Source organism: Ictidomys tridecemlineatus, chromosome 7, assembly GCF_052094955.1.
Source record: "Ictidomys tridecemlineatus isolate mIctTri1 chromosome 7, mIctTri1.hap1, whole genome shotgun sequence".
Taxonomy (NCBI): Eukaryota; Metazoa; Chordata; class Mammalia; order Rodentia; family Sciuridae; genus Ictidomys; species Ictidomys tridecemlineatus.
Genome location: NC_135483.1, coordinates 4598323 through 4617786, shown reverse-complemented (window position 1 = coordinate 4617786; position 19464 = coordinate 4598323). Strand labels below are relative to the sequence as shown.

The window sequence follows — 19464 nt, the reverse complement described above, 5'->3', positions numbered from 1 at the left end:
GCAGAGAGAGCTCGTTCTCTGGCCCCAGGGCTGCTTGACTTCAGGGTGTGGAAAGGCCAAGTGCACAGCAGCCCACGTCTCCAGGAGCAGCCACACAGGCTGGCACGGGATGGAGAAGTATTCCAGCCACCACCTCCTGCCTCAGGGGCAGCGAGAGAAGGGTATTCCAGGAGCAGTCCCTCTCCCTGCTCCTTTCTCTGCTCCTCCTGGGACCCCTCCCGAGCATTCTGCCTGCACCATGTCTGTCTTGATGTCTCAGGGTCCCCAGGTTCTATCCATCCTGTGCCAAACTCCTCCCAAACAGCTCAGAGCAAGGACACAAATGGATTCCCAGAATGGATCCACGGGGGAACTCTGGAATGGGCACCTCAGGGGTCCCTGAGCAAGGGCACTGAGTCCCTCCTGGTCCAGGAGAACCAGCCTGTCTCCTGCATGAGGTACTGGCCACAAGGACGAGCTGGGCTGCACCCCCATGTGCACCACCCCCAGGGACTGTCCTGTCCCCCACAGGCACTGGGCTGGGTGGCATGACTCTGCAAGAGCTTTCCATTTTGCTGCGGAAAGCTCTTTCTTTTCCTCTCAGTGGTGAATTCTGGCTTTGGCAGCTGGCAAACTCTAAAATGACAAAGGAGGTACTTCCAGCAAGTTGCGTAAGATCAGAATGAGTCATAATAGTTTACGACAAAGCAAATTAAATGGAGCATGCAGCTTGCTGTAGAGACTTTTATGTAATTCACATCAGGCTCTGAAGAATCCACAGCTCTCTCCTCACCAGGACCTAAAGCAGGGTAGTTGAAAAAGTAACTCAAAAAAATAATTACCAAAGAAGCACAGTTTTGCCACCTCGTGGGATCCTTTAGCAACTCTGGAAAGTTGGTATAATATCCTCATTCTATGTGAAAAGATTCTGAAGCCCAGAGATGCTGTCTGACCTGCTCTGGATCACACAGCCTGTGAGAGCAAAGCGGCACCCTAAGTTACCTGATTAGAACTGTAGTTGCTGTAATTTTGGCATAAAAGATTTTAATTTAATTGCTATATTTTAAATGTAATTTTATAAATAAATAATGCATGCTCATGTTTTGAAAAATTAAAATGATAATAATAAAGTAAAACACCATGGAGCAGAGAATTGCCTTCCCACCCCATAGCCTGTGCTCGGAATCATCCTTCCATGGACGAATCTACTTTTGTTGGTGTCCTATGAGGTCTCACAGAGTTCCTTTATGTAAGAACTAGAAAAATAGACACATACTTGGGTTTATATGCACAGCAGGGCAGGCCCCCCCACCCTGTGCCTCTGCCCTTTCCTGTAACTTGCAGCAGCCCTACATCACCCAGAGAAAGCCCGCGCCCCTTCTAGCCCTGCCTGGTTTCCCGGGGTAAACACCAGCATTCAGCTAGGCCCCTGGGGTGGGTGTTTGGAGACCCTGCTGCCTTCAACCTGCATCCTCCCGTCCAGGTGTGGGATCTGTCTGTCTTGCTTGTCTGTGGTCCTGGAGTCTAACCCAGGGCCAGGGGCTCACACACACTGAGTAAATGCTCGATCACTGAGCCGCACCCCAGCCCCAGTCATGAAGACCAAAGTGCTGGCGGCATCCAGTCAGGCCTCATCATCATGAGATTTCCCGTCCACTGAGCCTGGCTCACAGAAGGCTCAGAGTGGCCACTATCAAGACCCTGTGCATCTGACATGCAAACTGATAAGAAGCACGATGCCCCTTACCGGCTCTCCAGGGGGACCTGGCTTTCCATCTCTGCCCGGTTTGCCTTCTTCGCCCTGAAAAAGAGACACTCAAGCTAGTTATCAGGTCAGAGAAGATTAGAGGGGAGGGGACAGACGCTGCTTCCAAGTGTCCTTCTCCTGCGCGTCCAGCAGCTAGGTTCATTCTCCACGCACAGAACTGGTCTCATTTCAGGGTTTCCTTCCCAACACCAAGATCTGGCGCGGACCTGGGACTCACAGCGCCCAGCACGTGCTGGAAAAGTAACACGTGGTGCACAGGGTCGCTCTTCCCAGGTCGGATCTAAGGGAGGCCCCACGGGGCGTTTCCATGGCCTCAGACTCAGGACAACACTCCCGCGTCTATCCACCTCCAGAGTGGAACGTGAGATGGGGGAGGTGAGCGCCGAGGAGGAGAAAGAAGAGCTGAGGAAGAGCTGAGGAATAATAAGCAGGGGATCACAGCTCCCGGGACACACATGGGGCTCAGAGAGTGAAGGCCACGCTTGGGCGTGGACAGGCCGTGGGCACTTTGCACGTGCTCTTCACGCAGCCGAGCTAGGACTCCCTCTCCTCTGCCAACCTCATCCCAGAGGGGACCCAGTATTCCTCGTGCTCCTCCCAGGGACAAGCACCTCCTCAGGGTCTCTGAGGCAGGGAAAGCCAATCTGTGTGACGGCTGTGACCACAGAGGCTGGGGGCCCAATCCTGGGCACCTGGACCTGGTCTGTGAGAGAAAGCAGAGGGGCGGAGGCAGAGGGGAACTGAAGTCACGGCATCTTGGGCAAGTTCTTCCAACGCTCAGCTCCTAGGTGCCATCTCTCCTGAAGAGAGGCACCACAGCCTGCCCTGCAGAGGCACCACAGCCTGCAGTCGGGCTTCCTCTCCCACTGACGTGCTGCTTCTGCTGCTGGGGCTGCTCACGAAGGTGGACACTTTTACTGCTGGCGCTGAAACCTCAGTGGCTGGGCACAAAGGAGCCACTGTGAGCATGACCAGAAGGAAAGACCACCCGGGCTGCTGGCCCGGAGCTCAGGGAGCACCTGCAGCCCCTGGGCAGCGCGTGAATGCCGAGTCAGCCGATCCACACCCGGATCCTCTTTGCAATTAAAAGCCTAACTGCAGAACTCTTCCTCCATGCATGGAGGTCACAGGGAAGGGGGCCAGGAAGAAACCAAGTGAGACAGGACGAAGCCTACCAAGGAGAGCAGCACACTCAGGCCGGGGAGAGGGGAGAACTGGGCAATTCTGGGGCAGCACTTAACTCCTGAAGCAGCAACTCGAGAAAATGCTGAGGAGGACCCAATGTGGCCTGCAGGACCATCTCAGAAACAAGCATGCCTTTCTGGGACAGAAGAGCTGCCCCTTGCTAACTGTGTGTTCCTGAGCATTCTGGGTCTTCTTGGAGCCTCGGTCCTCCACCTTTACTGAGCAGGGATACCCCCCACACACACACTGCCTGGCGAGGACTTCACACTGGGACGTGTGTGAAGGGTGTTTCTTGCGCTGTGTTTGGCTCAGAGCTGGTTCCCCACAAATAGGGAGAGGTGCTGTCTCACTTTCCAGGGTGCTAATGTCAGTGTTCTGATGTCCGCAGCTTCACGGGGCCCCCTCTCCCTTCAGCACCCTGCAGAAGTGGAAGGAATTAGCACTCCCTAATTGCACTCCTAAGGGACAGACACCCCTGTCTGGGTCTAGACTGAGTCTTTGGCCTGGCATTTTTTCCTGAAAAAAATTTGAGGTGCTGGGGTCTAAGCCGGGCCTAACCCACCTACATAACTGAAGTCACCTCTCCATGAAGCCTGGGGCGTCACCTCATTGTCTGGCTTAGGTGTCCCCCTCCTGGGCTCCCACAGCCCCGGTGTGACCCTCTGTCAGGACAAGCATCACGCTTTCATAAAACCACGGGTTCCTCGAGGGCTGGGACCTTGAACGCTGTGTGGGCGAGCAGTGCTGCCGTTCACGTAGCACCACTCATCTTGTCCTTCGTTCAGTCCAGATCTAGGCAGCACCTGCTTGGCACAGTTATGGGGAGGTGGAGAGGAGGCCGACGGCAGTCAATGACCTCACGGTCGGTTCATACTGTAACTGCTGGGAGGGGGACAGCAGGGGTCCTGCGGTCTGGCTCCAGTCCCTTCCTCACCCAGCTGGGGAGTGTCAAGAGCACACGTCAGGAGCCAGTGCTGTTCACTGGAGGCCTGGAGGAGAGCCTGCGCCTGGGGCCTTGGTGGGAGTCCTGAGCACGGAGCTGGCACCGAGGCAGGCTGCACCGAAGCCAGCCTGGTCCTCATTGTAGAGGCAGGAGGCAGGGAAGAGCTACCCAGGAAGGAATGGCTCCTGGAGGAAGGCCAAGTGGTGGAGGGCGACTGAGGGGAGTGGGGTGAGAAAGAGACGGAGCAGGACCAGGTCAGTTCACGAGAGGCCAGGGAGCCACCTTGGCTTCACCGTGGCAATAGTCAACAGAAAGAGAGATGGCATCATCGGATTTGCCTCTGAAGGAAAGAAGGAAGGGAGGGAGGAAGGGAGGAAGAGTAAGAGAGGGGCAGATCTGTTTATATCATCACAAACAGTGAGTGACACAAAGGTGTGTGTGTGTGTGTGTGTGTGTGTGTGCGTGTGTGTGTGCGCGCAAGTGTGCTGTTGATGATGAACATAAAACAGTCACATCTCAGGTGGCTTCCTTCCCCAGCACCCCAGGACTTTAATGATGAGGGATCAACACAAACCCCTACCAGAGATGTTCTCCACTTCACTTGGCCATCACTAGAATGAAATCAATAAGGATGTCTGAGCTACTATAACACAGTAGGACCACAGTTTATTCTGTCAGAGACAACACAGGCCAGCATATCACTTGGGACCTGTGTGACTGGAACAATGACGCTCAGGAGCTTATTACCAGATCTTCTGGGAGGAAGGGCCCCAGAAAGCAATTCATCACCCACATGCTTCCTTAATTAATATTTGCCATGCACGCAACTCTGGGTGGAGAACCAAGACTGAACAAGAGCTGAAAAGGGCCCAGCTCTCACAGAAGCTACAGCCCAAGACACAATGCCATAATGAACAGCTACTCTTCTCTGTGATGTCCCCAGAGCTAGCCCACAGAGAGTTCCTGACCAGTGTGTCAAATCAATGATTTGATGGGATCAACAAGTCACTCATCACCCCTTTCCACCCATAGCAAGTGACTCCCAGTTGGAACAGGCATCCAGAAGGAAAGAGAGGGTCTGCCCTAGTCTTGGGGCAAATAAAGAAGCCATGCCAGGACCAAGACAGGAGGGACCAGGCTTCGGCAGGGGCTGGGGAGTAGCACTTGACTAGCCTGCCTGAAGCCTGGGTTTGATTCTAAGCCCCGCAAAATAAAACAAACAAACAAACAAACAAAAATAAAATAAAATAAAAGCCAGCAACAGGGCTTTCCAGAAATGCACATTCAAAGGCTCTGTGACCTGGAGGATGGATCCAGTGTGGCAGGAAAGATCACAGTCTGTTTAGGGACAAGATTATAGGTGGAGGGCAATTGGGGACTATGGTCAGCTGGTGCCCCTGCACATACAGGCTAGACCCTGAGGCACTCAAAAAACCCAGGTGACAAAGGCAACATGTGGCCTTTCCAGGCAGACCTTATAACAAATATGTTGTCAATCTGGACTTTATTGAAAAGCATGTTAAATTGAGATATTTGGAACAATGTTCAGGGAAAGTCATTTTGCAGTATCAAGACCTTAGCTATTATTGTACTCTGACAACTAAATTCCACTTTGGGGAATCATCCTAAAGAAATTAGGAAAACCCTATGCATGTAAAATTGTCCATTGTAGCTTTAAAAATAATTGCAAGATTTATGAAGCAACAGAGGAATAATCAGATATATTTCAGTGCATTAACTGGATATATTGTATGTGAATTTTATGAACACTTAATAGTAGCATGGAAATAAAAATGTTTATATTATCACAAGTAGCTAATTAACATAAATAGCTGTGGTGTTGAGTGCATATGTGTGCGTTGTTGATGAATGATTCAAACAGAGAGAGAGAGGAGAGATAGAAAAACACTATATAAATAAATAAGAAACAAGCAATTATACAATAAAGAAGAACAAGATTAAGAATAATGTGAAAGTTTAGTTTGCTTTGGCCAACAAGCGAGTTAATGATCTTTCTTTCTTTTAAAGATCTGTAACATCTGAAATTCCACTAGTGATCAAGCCTATTCTTTCAACAATAGAAGAATACATTTTTGCTTGCTTGTTTTTGGAAAGTGGAACTAAAGTTTGTTAAATGCCACTTACCGGGACTCCAGGTATTCCAGATGGGCCTTGGGGGCCAGGGGGACCTTCTTTTCCCTGAAAGACCCAAGACATAAGACATCATGAAATCGTCATTTGGCTTTTTGGAAATAAAGTCCTCACACAGGACTGACAGGTGCTGGAAGTCCCCCGGTGGGCTGGGCTGCACCAGCCTCCTCACTGCCCAGGCTCGCTCCCCAGGGCATCCCCACCACCAGTGGCCTGGACACAGATCTGTTCCAGCCACACTACAGAGACTCAGGAAACTAGTGACTGATGGCCAGAAGAAGAAGAAGGAGAAGGAGAAGGAGAAGGAGAAGAAGAAGAAAAAGAAGGCTATTGGAAAGAAAATAATGGGCCTTTGGAGTCCACAAGACCTGGGTCCAGATCCTGACATTTGTCCCCCAATTTCTTGAGACTTAATTCCCACCCATACACACAGACAGGGCAACTCTGCACCTATAGGACCCAGTGCAAGGAAAAACTGAGCTAGGGGAAGCAGTGACTGATGGCTTCATTATTTTAATTGTTTTTGAGAGACACCTGAACCTTTGATCAGAAGTGGCTAGAGAGTATTTTTTTCCCTATGAAAAGACATGTGGGGTTTCTAAAGTCTATTTTAACAAATTGCATTAATTAACACTTCATTTCCCATCTCATGCATCAAAGACATGATCTTCCATCAGGGCTTCTACAACAGCTTAAAGAATTCAGAGCCACTTTTCATGATGCACATTTTTATATCACCACATCTCTGTATTGAGATGCAGATTCCTGACGACTTTATAATCTCTTACCAACGTTTTGTGAGACAGACACTGATGTCAGGTTTTGCATTCTAATGGCATAAAATGAGGTATTCTAAAGGGTTGTTATTTAATCCTCTTAAAACAAAGGCAAAAACAAACTAAAGTTTATATTTCAGATTTATACAGATTTTAAATAGCAGCATATAAAAATGTTTCCATCAGGAGACCGAAACACATTTATTTTATGAAGTACTTTTCAAACTTAATATAACTCAATAATTGAGTTTTATCCATACCTGAAGACAATAAAAGATATTAGTAATGCATGATTAAGACACTGAGAAGCTAGCTTGGGATTCTTTAATAGGGCCTTAGGCACTGATGAGAAAAGAATAATGCTTTTAGGCTTACTATTTATTTGCCAACACCTTTTCTCAGAAGGATTTGTGTTCTGCATCCACGTGAAGAAGTTATTCCTTATGTTTTAGAAAGCAGAAAGCACTGGTTATGTCTGTGTCTCAGGCGGAACCTACGACTCATAATGTGATGCTGCAGGAGAGTTGGGACATCTAGCCATATTGCCACTTAGACTAAAACAAAACAGTCAACACAATGAAACTCAAATTCACCTCCCCCACACCACAACTCTACACACACAAAAGAAATGAAGCGGAAGGTTTCTGTCAATATGGGACAAAAGTCCAAATCATCATTAGGGGATTTTAGATATGAAAATAGACTTTTCTGGATTACTTCCCGGAAGGCTGTGGTTTCAAAGGCCCTAGAATAGAAGCAACAGTGATGCCATTCAGGGGTAGGCCAACCTCAAACCTCTGCCTGTTTTTGTAAGCGAAGTTTTCTTAGTACACAGTCACCCTCTTCAATTGACCAGTTGTTGGGTCCTTTTCGGCCTTACCACAGCTGAGCTGAATAGTTAAAACAGAGACCATATGATCCATGAAACCCCAAATGCTGGCTATTTTTTATGGGAAAGTTTTCCAAGCCCTGAACCACACCACCCCCACATCTCAGTTGAGGAAGGCACGGTCATGTAGTAGCATGTTCCAGATCCAGGAGAGGACTGAGCTTCCAGCTTCTGTGTCCAGTGATCCTGTCCAGGCTTCTCCCTTGGCAGAGAGACCAGAAGGCAAGGCACAGGGAACACAGGAGACATGCTTTCCGTCACCCGACCATCCCACAGGAAGCCCAGGGGCACCCACCTTCCGAAGGTCGTGCCTTGCTGGCAACACTGTGTTCTCCCCACTCCTCCTGCTCCCACCAGAGGAGCCAAAGGCTCCCAAAGATCCAGAGTGCTTGTTACCGGAAATCTGCTCACACTAGTTATTTGCTATGGAAATTGATCTACTTAATTATTAATTAAGCATCTCAAAGAAATTTAAGAAAAAGGGAAAAGAATAATACTTTATGCAAATTAAGTTTGGATTTTGAAAATATTTGATGAGTCGCTGACTTTATAAATAAATAGCATTAAGGTAAGAAGCTCAAAGGATTATTTTAGAATCCCAACAATCTAGGACTCTGCATTCATACAGTCTCACAGATGCTACTATGGACTCAACAACTTTTTTTAAAAAGGCATCAAATAGTAATGGATGTTCTATTTATAAGAATAACTATAAGGGATCCAATTCAGGGGGCTCAAACTCACAGTACTGGAGTTTATTCAATGTCAAAAAGATTAACAAATGCACATATTGGCTAATTCAAAAAGCAGTGGAAATGTTTATTTTTACATGGACATTTTTATGATCGTTATCCATCTAATGTTTTTAATTTTGTTTCTATCAATATGTGGGGCTGGGGTTGTGGCTCAGCAGTAGGGTGCTTGAATAAGTACGTGTGAGGACCTGGGTTCAAGCCTCGGCACCACATAAAAATAAATAAGTAAATAAAAGTATTGTGTCCACTACAGCTAAAAAGTATTTTTTTTTAATAAAAAGATATCACTATGCATTGTTCAGGCTAAGGAAACTTCCACTCTGTCTTGTCTGTGGTTTATGGTAAAGTACCAGGACCAAGGACAGCTTCAGGTACAGGCATATCTTGCCCAAGAGGCCCAGGACAGAATGAAGGTCTTGTTTAATACAGTCAATTCCTAGGAAGGTAATGATTTCACTTCTGGGATTCATAGCTGATATTCCCTTTAGGCAAACAGTCGATTAGTTTTTACTGGGGAAATATTTTACAGTCTGAGGATCAATGAAATGCTGCCTGCAGCATTTAATTCATCCTAGGACTTGTAGATGGGCTGCTTCAAAAGGATTACCACAGGTTGATCCTAAGAAGGACCACGTGGCTGTCCATATTCAGTCTCAACATTCTGCGGCGATTCAGTGTAGACTGCAGAAAGAATACTGAACTGTGGGTTTTCAGCTGACTTATGTCCCAATTTGGACATTGATTTCCTTGATGACTTTGGACAAGAGACTTAATTAACCCATTGGGCTTTGATGTCCTGAGTTGAAAGGGATGAAGTTGTTCTCAGACGCCTGAGGTGCTCTTTGAACAAGGTTCCAAATTTCAGGGCAGGGTTGACCTCCTCTCCTGCTAGTCCTGGATTATGTTGCTGAAGTTCCTATAGACCAGGGTTTGTGTCTGGCTGGTACATACCCTCACTATGGGATCCTGAACTGATCATCTGACTTCCCCAATCCCCACTTTTCTGATTTATAAGATGGATACAATGATATCGTATTGGGCGATAGTGGAGGGGCAGCGGTGAAGTGACATGAAGGATATTACTGTTCTACATGTTCCTTTGAACATCACGCATGTATTGCTACCAGCAAAATGCCTGCAGAACCATGCTTTACCCTTGCTTCTTGGCACTGAAGCCAAATGTGGTTCTGACAGCTTTGTGTTGACCAGATAAAAGCACAAAATTCAAGTGGCAATGGTAACAGCTGTTATTCTGGGACCTTGAACAGAGACTCCTTTGATGTTTTCACCCCTCTTGGGATCTGATGGGCTAGCAGTGGCTGTCTCATGTCTGAGATGCTCTGGAGCACATCACAGGCTCAGGGTGGGCTAGCCCAAGCCCCTCCACTCACCACACTTGCTCAGAACAGAAAGTACCTGAGAAAGAATAGGGAAATGGGGCCTGAACCTAGGGCCTGTCTGCAGTGGTGGTGGTAAGCTGAATTCTGGAATTGCAGATTGCCAGCTCATTTCACCCCAACACTTATCTTAGTAGCAAAGTCATCAGGCCCCCCAAAAGCAGTCCCTCCTATAAACACAGGACTGGTCATAAGTGGAAGCTTAGGAATGCCTGGGCCATGGAGATTCAGAGAATCAGAAAAGGTTAGCAAATACATGGGTTCTCAAAAGGCCTAAAGATAGCCATAAGGTAGATCCTGTCCCTCAAGGAACTTACCGGGGGCCCTTGAATTCCTGGTGGTCCAGCAGCTCCTGCAATTCCATCTGCTCCCTAGAACAAACAAGGCAGAAGACTAGCTTTTTCACACAACTAGGCAAAGGTCATTGTTCCCTCCTCTACAGACAGGGAGCTATGCACAGCTCTTACACTATGTGTCCCCTCCAAGCTGCCTGAACTATCATGTCGCAATGGTGTTTCCCCCTCCATAGTGAAGATAGCAATCTGCTTTATAGACTGCAGAGAGAACTGGAAAAATTAATACACATCAAGAATCAGCACTAGGAGCATCCTAAGGGCTCTCTGTAAAAGGCATTCCCATATTAGAAGAATCTACTGTCCCTCCAAAGACCCAGCACACTGCAGTCACCAACTAAATAGTAGGGCACAAACATCAAAGTTCTCCTAGCACTTTATTAACATCAATCCAGCAGCCTTTATTTAAATATTTTACATATACTACTGAATGCTTATTTTTTACCAGGTGCCAACCAAGTTTTAGGAGTATAAAATGGACCACAGCATAGCCTTGGATTTTAAGGAAATTGGTATAGCTGTAGAAAAGAAGTGTCCTTTTCCATGCTTGGCAAATTCCTGCAAAAGGATGTAGCTTGATTTGCCCCTATTTCTTCCACCAGGTAAGGACCCAGGCAAATGTTCATGAAATGAAGGGATACTGGTAATGTTTAAACAATTAGCACAAGTTGTGGGTTTAATTATATATTTAGTCCAAAACTAACAGAATAATAAATATTCTACTTCAAATCTGGAATTTTTTTTCTACATAACTTTAAGCAGAAGTTTTGGGCACCCTAGACTTTGGAAATCTGCTAAGTTGGAATAAAATTCTCTACTGCACATTGGGACTAGGGCAAGGGTTTTAACTAGAAGAAGGATTCTCACTGAGCACAGAAAATAAAAGCTTGAAGAATCTTTCCTGCTTGGTGCCTATATCTCTGGGCATCAAAGACAGGGCCTGCCAAATAATATGCACTCAAAAATTGTACAAATGGCTAGGAAGGTGAGTTCTCTGCTCTTGCAGGACAGGCTGATGAGCCTGAAAGGGAAGCTGACCCAGCATCCATTCCCAAAGGCAATCAACAGCACAAGGCATGACACAAAATAGAAGCTCAATTAACATCTGCTGAGTGAAGTGAAAGCATTAGTCAGTCGGAGACAGACAAGCCAGCTTCTGATTGTGATTGTCTCTGAGTTTCAGATTTATCACTTAGCAGAAGATTCAGAAGTCAGGAGTCATTTCCTATGGTTGCCAGATTCCAAGTTACTGCAATTTCCAGAGAGAGCAGGGATTCCTTTGTAGTGGAAACATGCTATGGACTTCAGATGAAGTAAGGGTGGAGCTTTAACCCAATATTCATTTTCTGAGTTCCTCAGCTAGTAGGTTTCACAGGAAAGCTACAGTTGTCATGATAGAAAATTGTTCTTCAAGGAACTGTTTCTTTTAATAAATAGGTCCCTCTCAAACATCCCTCTTTGTCATTGCTAATGCCTGTCCCTGGGAACCACTGTATAGCCACCTTTGCCAGATTTTCCTTTTGTGATTATCACAGGCTACAAAGTTCAATAACATTCAAACACAATACAAGACACTTTATTAAGGGAAATACAAATCTTGAAAGAACTGTAAAACCCACGAAGTTTAATGACAGCAAACTGACCGATCCCCTAAAGATCCTTCACAAATGTGCAGGAGCAGAGCTGTTAGGATCCAGGCTGAAGAATTCAAAAGGGTCTTAACACAAGACACTATAGAAGGGGAGTGAGCTAAATATTTGAGATTTGAGGTAGGTTTTCCAAAAAACTGAGAAAGCTTTTATGAGTTTGCTGTAAAAGTTAATCATGAAGAAAAAAAAATAAAAAAATTTTTAAAAGCCATTTCATGCTCTCATAAGACAGTGGAATGAATTGGACATAACTTTCCTATGCTCATATATGAATACACAACCATGTAACTCCATATCATGTTCAACCACAATAATGGGATCAAAATTGAAATGGGTTGCACTTTATGTATGTATAATATGTCAAAATATAACCTTCTGTGATGTACACCTAAAAACATCAAAGAAAAAAAGATTTCATTGAAAAGACATATAAAACAATGATTTGCTCAAACAGGGAACGTATAGTTGCAATTAAAAGTCAGTGGGTGTCATTTTAGAAGACAAAGCAAGCTTAATTTTACATATTTCAACTTTATAGTCCTAACCCAACCTTTTTCTCCAAATCTATTGTGATATACTGTTCCCTATTTAAAGTGGGTTCCCTTTCAGTGCTATTTTAGCCATGACCAAGGGCCCTGCTTGGCAAGGTCTGGGAGACGGAACCTCATGGAGAACCCCAGGGCTCCTGGGCTTGGCAGAGACACTAATTTCCACTGCTTGTCACCATGGCTACCCTTGAGGATACAAGAGCTCAAACAGTGGGTTCCACAAAGAAAAAGAATGAGGCAGCCTGGACTGAGGGAAAAGAGAAATGCTAAGGTCATTGGTCAATATCAGGGCCATAGTTCTGCAGGAGCAGAGATATGTCTGCTTAGGAAGCCCAGTAAATGGGACAACACTCAGGGTGCATGTTGTAGCCATCAGAATAAGAAGTGCAGAGGATAGCAATGTATGAACTGTTAGAACAGTAACAAGAAACAAGAATTTTTAACTGTTACTATTGTTACAGATTGAAGTCTGTTCAGAAAAATCCGGGCTTGGGTAGGTGCTTTCTGATCCTGGGCCTTTCACCATAGGACCCATTCCTATGAAAAGAAAGCCTTTACTTGAGATCCTAATCTTGAAATACGACTTCATCAGTCCTTGCCCATGTCCCTGATCCCAACCCATTCTGAGAATACTGCCCACCAGGGCCACTCCAGTGCCTCTGTATTCTCCCATTTCAGCTCATCCCTAAGCACCGTTGAGATCTCAGCCCATCTTTTAAAATAAGAGGTAGGTCCAGTGTGCTGCCACCTCCAGTAAGTACTGGCATGTGCTCAGATGTCAAGGCCGAGAGAGAAGGAGTTTGAGTTGGACTTACTGGTGGCCCGGGATTCCCTGGAGGACCCATGAAGCCTGGAACGCCAGGATGCCCCTAGGAAAACGAGAGTCAATTCATGGAGAACGTAAATAGTTTTCTGCTGTGTTCAGATATACTTTTCAGGCAATAATCCAATGAAGACACAACAAAAAGGATCTCTTTTATACACATTGCTAGTGTCCCAATAGGTAGTAAATGTAACTGACAATGTTTACAGAAACATTTATGTCCTAGAAATGGATTTGCTTTAAAATAACGTGAGGAGACGGTCATGGGGAAGTAGTTAAGGAAACAGTGAAAACAAGAGTGGACATAATATCTGACAGTGGTTGTGGCTGAGGACTGGGGGTACCTGGGGGTCTATTTTATAATACTCTCTACTGCCTAGATATACTGTACTGCTCCATAACACACACACACACACACACACACACACACACACACACAATTGATGCTCTGTATCCACAGGGTGTTCGGGCTAGGAACCCTCACCCTCCCATAGATACTAGAATCCCAGATGCTCAAATATCTTACATAAAATGCCATAGTGTTGCCTATAACTCACATATATTCCCCCATATACTTTAAATCATCTCCAGATAACTAATAATAGTGAATATAATGTAAATGCTTTGTAAAATGTATTGTACTTCGTAGATAATAGTATGAAGTCTGTACATGTTTAGTACAGATGCAAGTGTTTTTTAATATTTTCAATCTTGGGGTGGTTGGTTCTCCAGACACAGGAATATGGAGAGCCAGGTCTGTCTGTCTGTCTATCTAGCTCCTTAATAAAAGTCAACTGGGATTATCATATTATGACATGGATACTGTGGTCATATTTCAGTTATTTTAAGAAAGGAGTCTATTTCTCCTTGCAGAAGGGAAGCTCCTGTGTGATGCAGATGAGGCACATGAGCTAAGGTGTGCGGTGTGGCATCTAACGTTTAGTCTAGTGTTGAACAAACACACCACCGAGCAGGAAATGATATCCTGCCCTGCACCTCCATGCCCTGCCCACTTAGCACTTGGTCAGAGGGTCTCGTGCCTGCAGTGGCATTTTGGTAAGGAACAGATAAATGCATTTTATTTTCCAAATACAGAAGAGCCTTTGGCTGAGAGCCTCACTCCACCCTCAAGTGCAGCTCCTATCCTGCACCTGTGACCCTCACAGCAGCACTGCCAGCCCGGTGAGGTCAGGGATGTGTCCCTCACTCCCTGAGCACCTCAGAGCTGGGGGCAGTGGTGGCAAGGGGCTGGTTTCTAAGGAGCACTGGAGTGAGAGGCAGAAGACACTAAAGATGAAGAGTGAGGGGGAAGCTCACTGCAGGGCAGAGGCACAGGAGCCCTTCCACCAGCAATAAGGCCACTGCAGGGAGCCCACCTGGAGCACTGGATTGGCACAAGGGGCAGGCAGTGCTCAGACGCCCAGGACAGCACGTTGGTGTCAATGTCGTGCCATCCTGAATCACGTTAGGAGAGGAGGTGCCGCAGGCCTGGGTGGGCAGTGGCAGAGTGAAGGGTGACACATGCTCAGGGAATGGGGGTTGGGGGAGGGAGGAAGGGCATGGCCCTGAGAATGCCCACCCCTTCAGGGAGCAGGAAGCAGCCTGAGAAAGGTACAAAACACAACAAGGGAAAAGAAGTCAATGTGGGAAGAGCAGGTGACAGTGAGCCAGAGAGACCGGAGGGAGGTGTCCAAATGCCCTGTAATCCTCCTGTTGCCGGCAAGAGGAGGCCAGACGCTGCTGGGGAGGAACCTTTCATCAAGGTGATGCATCATGACGGAAACTGTCCTCTACCTGATCGCCTTTCTGTCCAGCCTCACCATCGGCACCACGCTCTCCTTGGCTCCCCTTGGAAGGAGAGAGAAAAAAGGAAAGAGAAGTCAATAGGATTTTCACTGGAGCTAATGCAAAAGAAAATCCTCCCCACGCCTCCATCCACCCACCCTCCGCTCGTTTCTCAAGGATCCTTCACAGGTTTCCCTCGGTGTCAGGTGTAGTGACAGCAGATAAAACAAGGTCTGGCTGAGGGGCGGCTGGAGTCAGTGCTTAACTGGGTGTTGGGTACCATTGGGGGGCATCCAAGAATGGGTCTGGGAAGGTGGCTGGGTCCCACGGGTGAAGGTCCAGGGTGTCAGCTCCTGAATCCGGGTTTAGCTGTAGACACTGGATATCTGGAAGGTTTGGGTGCCCTAGGTCTTAGCTGTGGCTGTCCTGTCAGGTGGGCTAGAGGGTCCAGGCTGGGGAGACAAGAAGCATTCAGGAGGAAACCGGGCGCCATGGGAGTGAGTAGGCAAGAGCAGGACCAACAGCTGGTGGGCTTTGCAGAGCAGCCGTAGGGCGGAGAAGGGGAGAAGAGAGGGTTGCAGAAGGGACGCTGCTCCCTGGACTCTGGGGAAGGCTTCTCTAGATGCTGTCACTCTTCCTTATGAGCTGTGGGACCTTGAGCAGCCACTCAGATCCTCAGAGTAGTGGACTTTTTTACCAGAAAAAGAAATTAACAAGGTGACCCCATGAAGGCAAGCAGACCTTACGTGGAAAACCCAGAGCTAGAGCAGGGGAGCGCACGAATCCCCGTGGGATCACTGTGTTTGCTATTCTGCACCTTACTCTTTACTGGGTGTCACTGGACAAGGTGCCCCGAGTCTGTCTCCTTCTTCTAAATGGGAATAATAACAATCGTATCTTTGTTGTGGGAATTAACTGACCTAAAATCTACAAAGTGCTTGGATTAGTGACAGGCTCAGGGTTGGCACTCCATATCCACTATCTACTATCACTTCTTATCATCGTAACCAGATCCTCATCTTCACCACCACTATCATAATCATCCTAACCATCATCATCATTGTCCCCACCACCAACATTGTCACCATCGCCATCATCACCACTATTGTAGTCATTGTCACCACTGCCATCATGACTCTCTTCTGATCACCTGTCACTACTCATCATTATTGTCACCACCATCACCATCATGACCCTCCTTTCATTATCATGTCATCAAGACACTCAGAATAAATAAACTATCTAAAATATTTTGTAGACTAACCGTAAAAGTACCATTCAAAGGTTCCAATGTCCTAACTCTCACTCATCCTGGATCTACATGTACTGTGTTAACAAATGGATTTCGGTAAAATGTTATTAAATAGAACATTACAGTTTCTTTAAAATAATGCATTCTGCAGTAAAATAAGTCCTTGGCAGCAAGTCGCTCTTGGCTCCAGTTCCATTCCTAGTGCTCCTTGTCTTGGCGTCTTGAGCAGCTCACGCTCCCACTCGGGTCTGTTAGTTCATCCAGTAAGTGAAGCGTGGTGGGCAGTCTGTGTGGGTCTTCTGAGTCCAGACCCACAGTTCTCTCACAGAGGCATCAGGCCACAGCAGTTCACTGGTGGAAGACCACCCAAGGACACTCCCTCCCTTGGTCCCCAAGGGTGTCGGGTGGCAGGGGGTGGTTAGGTGAGCTAATGCCTGTGACAGGCTAAATGCCATTGTTTAGAAGAGAATAAAATGGGCTTGTAGGGGACAGCATTATTCCAACAGTTTTGCATGTGATCATGTCTACTGTTTCTAAATCAATAAAGCTGGTGCACCGTCTGCATGCTGCTTTATAATCAATGAAAAGAGGTGGCATCCAGTAGCACACCGCTTCCCTGACATTTAGGACAATTGCCTCAAAGTAAGTGCTTTCCTTTCAAATTCTAGTCCTTGGTCTGGCTTTCAAGTGGTTTGAACACCCACCTGGGAACAATGGAAATGTCAGTGGCTCAGGATCCCCACAGTTGTCTTGCCTCCCTGCCCACCGCAGCCAAAGATCAAAGCAAACACAACCACCTCCAAGCCTGACTCATTTCCTTCCAGAGAGGGGACTGACATTTACAGAGCCCCTATGTTGCCAGGCACTCTGCCAGGGCTTTCCATATGAAATCTCATTAAATATATGCCTTTATTTATATCCTGAGCTGATACCAAAAATACTCAATATGTTTATGATCTCTAACTTAGCCAATAAGTCTTCTTTACACATAGGGGTTATTAACAGAATGTTAGATTTAAAAAAATCTGAAGACCAGACAGGTGAAGGCATTCACCTGAGGTCACATAGCTAAAAAAAAGCAAGGTCTGAAATCTAATCCAGACCAGTCTGTCTGATTATCAAATAGCCAAGTTGTCTCTCCCTGATGAGTTACTTTCCTGAAGGTTCCCTAAGCCAGATGCTTGGTCCTACTAGTTTGTTTGTTTGTTTGTTTACTATTAGAATATTACAGTTATACATAATATTGGGATTCATTTTGAAATCTTCCCCTTTCTCTCTCCTTCTCCCACCCCTGTTCCATTTCCTCTACTCTACTGGTCTTTCTTTCATTTATTTATAGTTTTTAAAATTAATGGAATATAGAGATACGTAAGGAGAAATTCACGGGGGAATATCTGAGCAGGCTCACTTCACCTTCCTCCCTTCTCCTGTTCCTTCCCCACCCTTCCCTGACCACTGGTCTCCACTGGTTTGGGTTCCATGATGTGAAGAGCACTGGCTGTGTAGTCAGGGAGGCTGACTGACATGCTGGCCACAGGTCAGGCTCCTTGTTACACACACAGGGTACAACAATCAATAAAAAAGATGAAAGACCCTGTGTGCCTGGAATGTTTATTCCAGGCAGATTGCCAGTTCACGTTCAGGTCTCTCCGAGGGTTTGCTGAGGAGCCCTGGGAAAGCCTTAAGTCCTCCAGTTGAAAGTAAGAGAACAGGGACCCTTCCTTCTGCAGAGCACTTCAGAAAACCTGTCGCTGGACTCCCTTCTCTGCTTCCTTGGGATGCATGTGAATCCTTTCCAAAGCTCAGTCTGTCTTTTGCCTGAAATATGATCCAGGAACTCAGGAGTCTCTTTCTGGGGACCTTTTGGGAATATATTCAGCAAGATAACAGTTTTATTTCTCAGTTCTTGGGGGAGGGTTGGAGCCTCAGTTGGGCAGATGCCCGGCTCCACGGCCCAGCAGAGCACCTGTCCTAAACAAGGGAGGCTCCTCTCTTTCCCCTGGAGAAGGCCAACTGGCGAACGCAGGTGGCGATGGCAGATCTGGGCAGATCTGGGGCGAACACACACAACAGACAGTGCGGCTGCGTCCTCACCTCGAGGACTGGTTACCCTGAGAGCCTGCTGGCAGCGGGCAGGTGCAGGGCAGATGAGGCTCCCCTTCCCCTCGGCAGGCTCTGGGGCCCTGGAGGCTTGTTGCCTCTGGTTTAATGCAGGCACATTATTAAATCATTTTTCTCTCTCTTCTCCCTTTGTGAAAGGTTTTCTGGTTTGGAAAACAATTCCATTTGCTTCTAATTACACTTAGTTATACATTAATATAAATAAGATTATAAATTAATTATGAATCAATATAAATAACAATGAGAAAGTTATAATTTTTAAATTGCATTTTTAATCATTTAGAGGTCACTTTTATACTAGGGGTTCTGTGAGAATGTCAGCCTTTGTGAACAGGTAATTCTCCAAGGGGTTTACAAACCATTGAGTACAGGGCCTGAACTTGGCAAAGGATAAGTCTCTGCTACTCTCAAAGCAAACTCTGCCTCTAAATTTTACATACCATTTCACTGTGTGGAAAAGCTTCTCCTTTCACTGTCTGACAAATCCCTGCCTGACCCTTGCACACAACTAAAACCCCACCTCCTCCTGGTGGCTTTTAGAGGCTAGCACTTGTCCCACAGGTCAGTTTCCTTAAAGTCATTCCCTCTTCCCCCGACCCTGTTGTGGTTGATATCAGCTCAACTGGAGCAAGAGTTCTGAGTCCCCCTAGGAGTGGCCTGTATTAAACACTCCCACAAGCTGTGCTTTCTAAATCTCTCTCATTTAGTCCTCTTATTTTCTTTGTGTGTTAGGATACACATTCTTTTATAGACGAGGGACCTAAAGTTCAGAGAAGTCAAACATATGCCCAAGTCCTATAATTAGTAATTAGCTACAACAAACTAACAAATGGCAAAGCAGGCCAGAGAGCTCCTGGCTTCCAAGTCCAGGCCTGGCCCAAGACTCTGAGGACCTCCACCCTCAGTGTGACTTTTGTGAGAGTCGCTCATCAGCCTGTTGGTCTTCTTCTCCATCAGACCCCAGAAGGTAAGGTGCAAATTTGACCTTTCTCCATACCTCCTGACTGGGAGGAAACTGTTTAAGGGGATGATGGTGACAGTCTTTCAGGATGGAGTCAGCGATGGGTGGGGGAGATGCCTGCCCCTGGAG

At 46.5% G+C, this 19464-nt stretch overlaps 1 protein-coding gene across 4 annotated transcripts in view; it reads right to left on the bottom strand.

The window, feature by feature from the left end:
• Positions 1-19464, bottom strand: part of Col22a1 (collagen type XXII alpha 1 chain) — a 231258-nt gene that overhangs the window by 25659 nt on the left and 186135 nt on the right. For all 4 annotated transcript variants that reach the window (XM_078016656.1, XM_078016657.1, XM_078016658.1 and 1 more), the window contains 5 exons: positions 15011-15064; positions 13209-13262; positions 10161-10214; positions 6021-6074; positions 1727-1780 (listed from right to left, as the gene is read on the bottom strand). In XM_078016656.1, coding sequence (XP_077872782.1) covers positions 1727-1780; positions 6021-6074; positions 10161-10214; positions 13209-13262; positions 15011-15064 — 270 coding nt within the window. The remainder of the gene's footprint in view (positions 1-1726; positions 1781-6020; positions 6075-10160; positions 10215-13208; positions 13263-15010; positions 15065-19464) is intronic.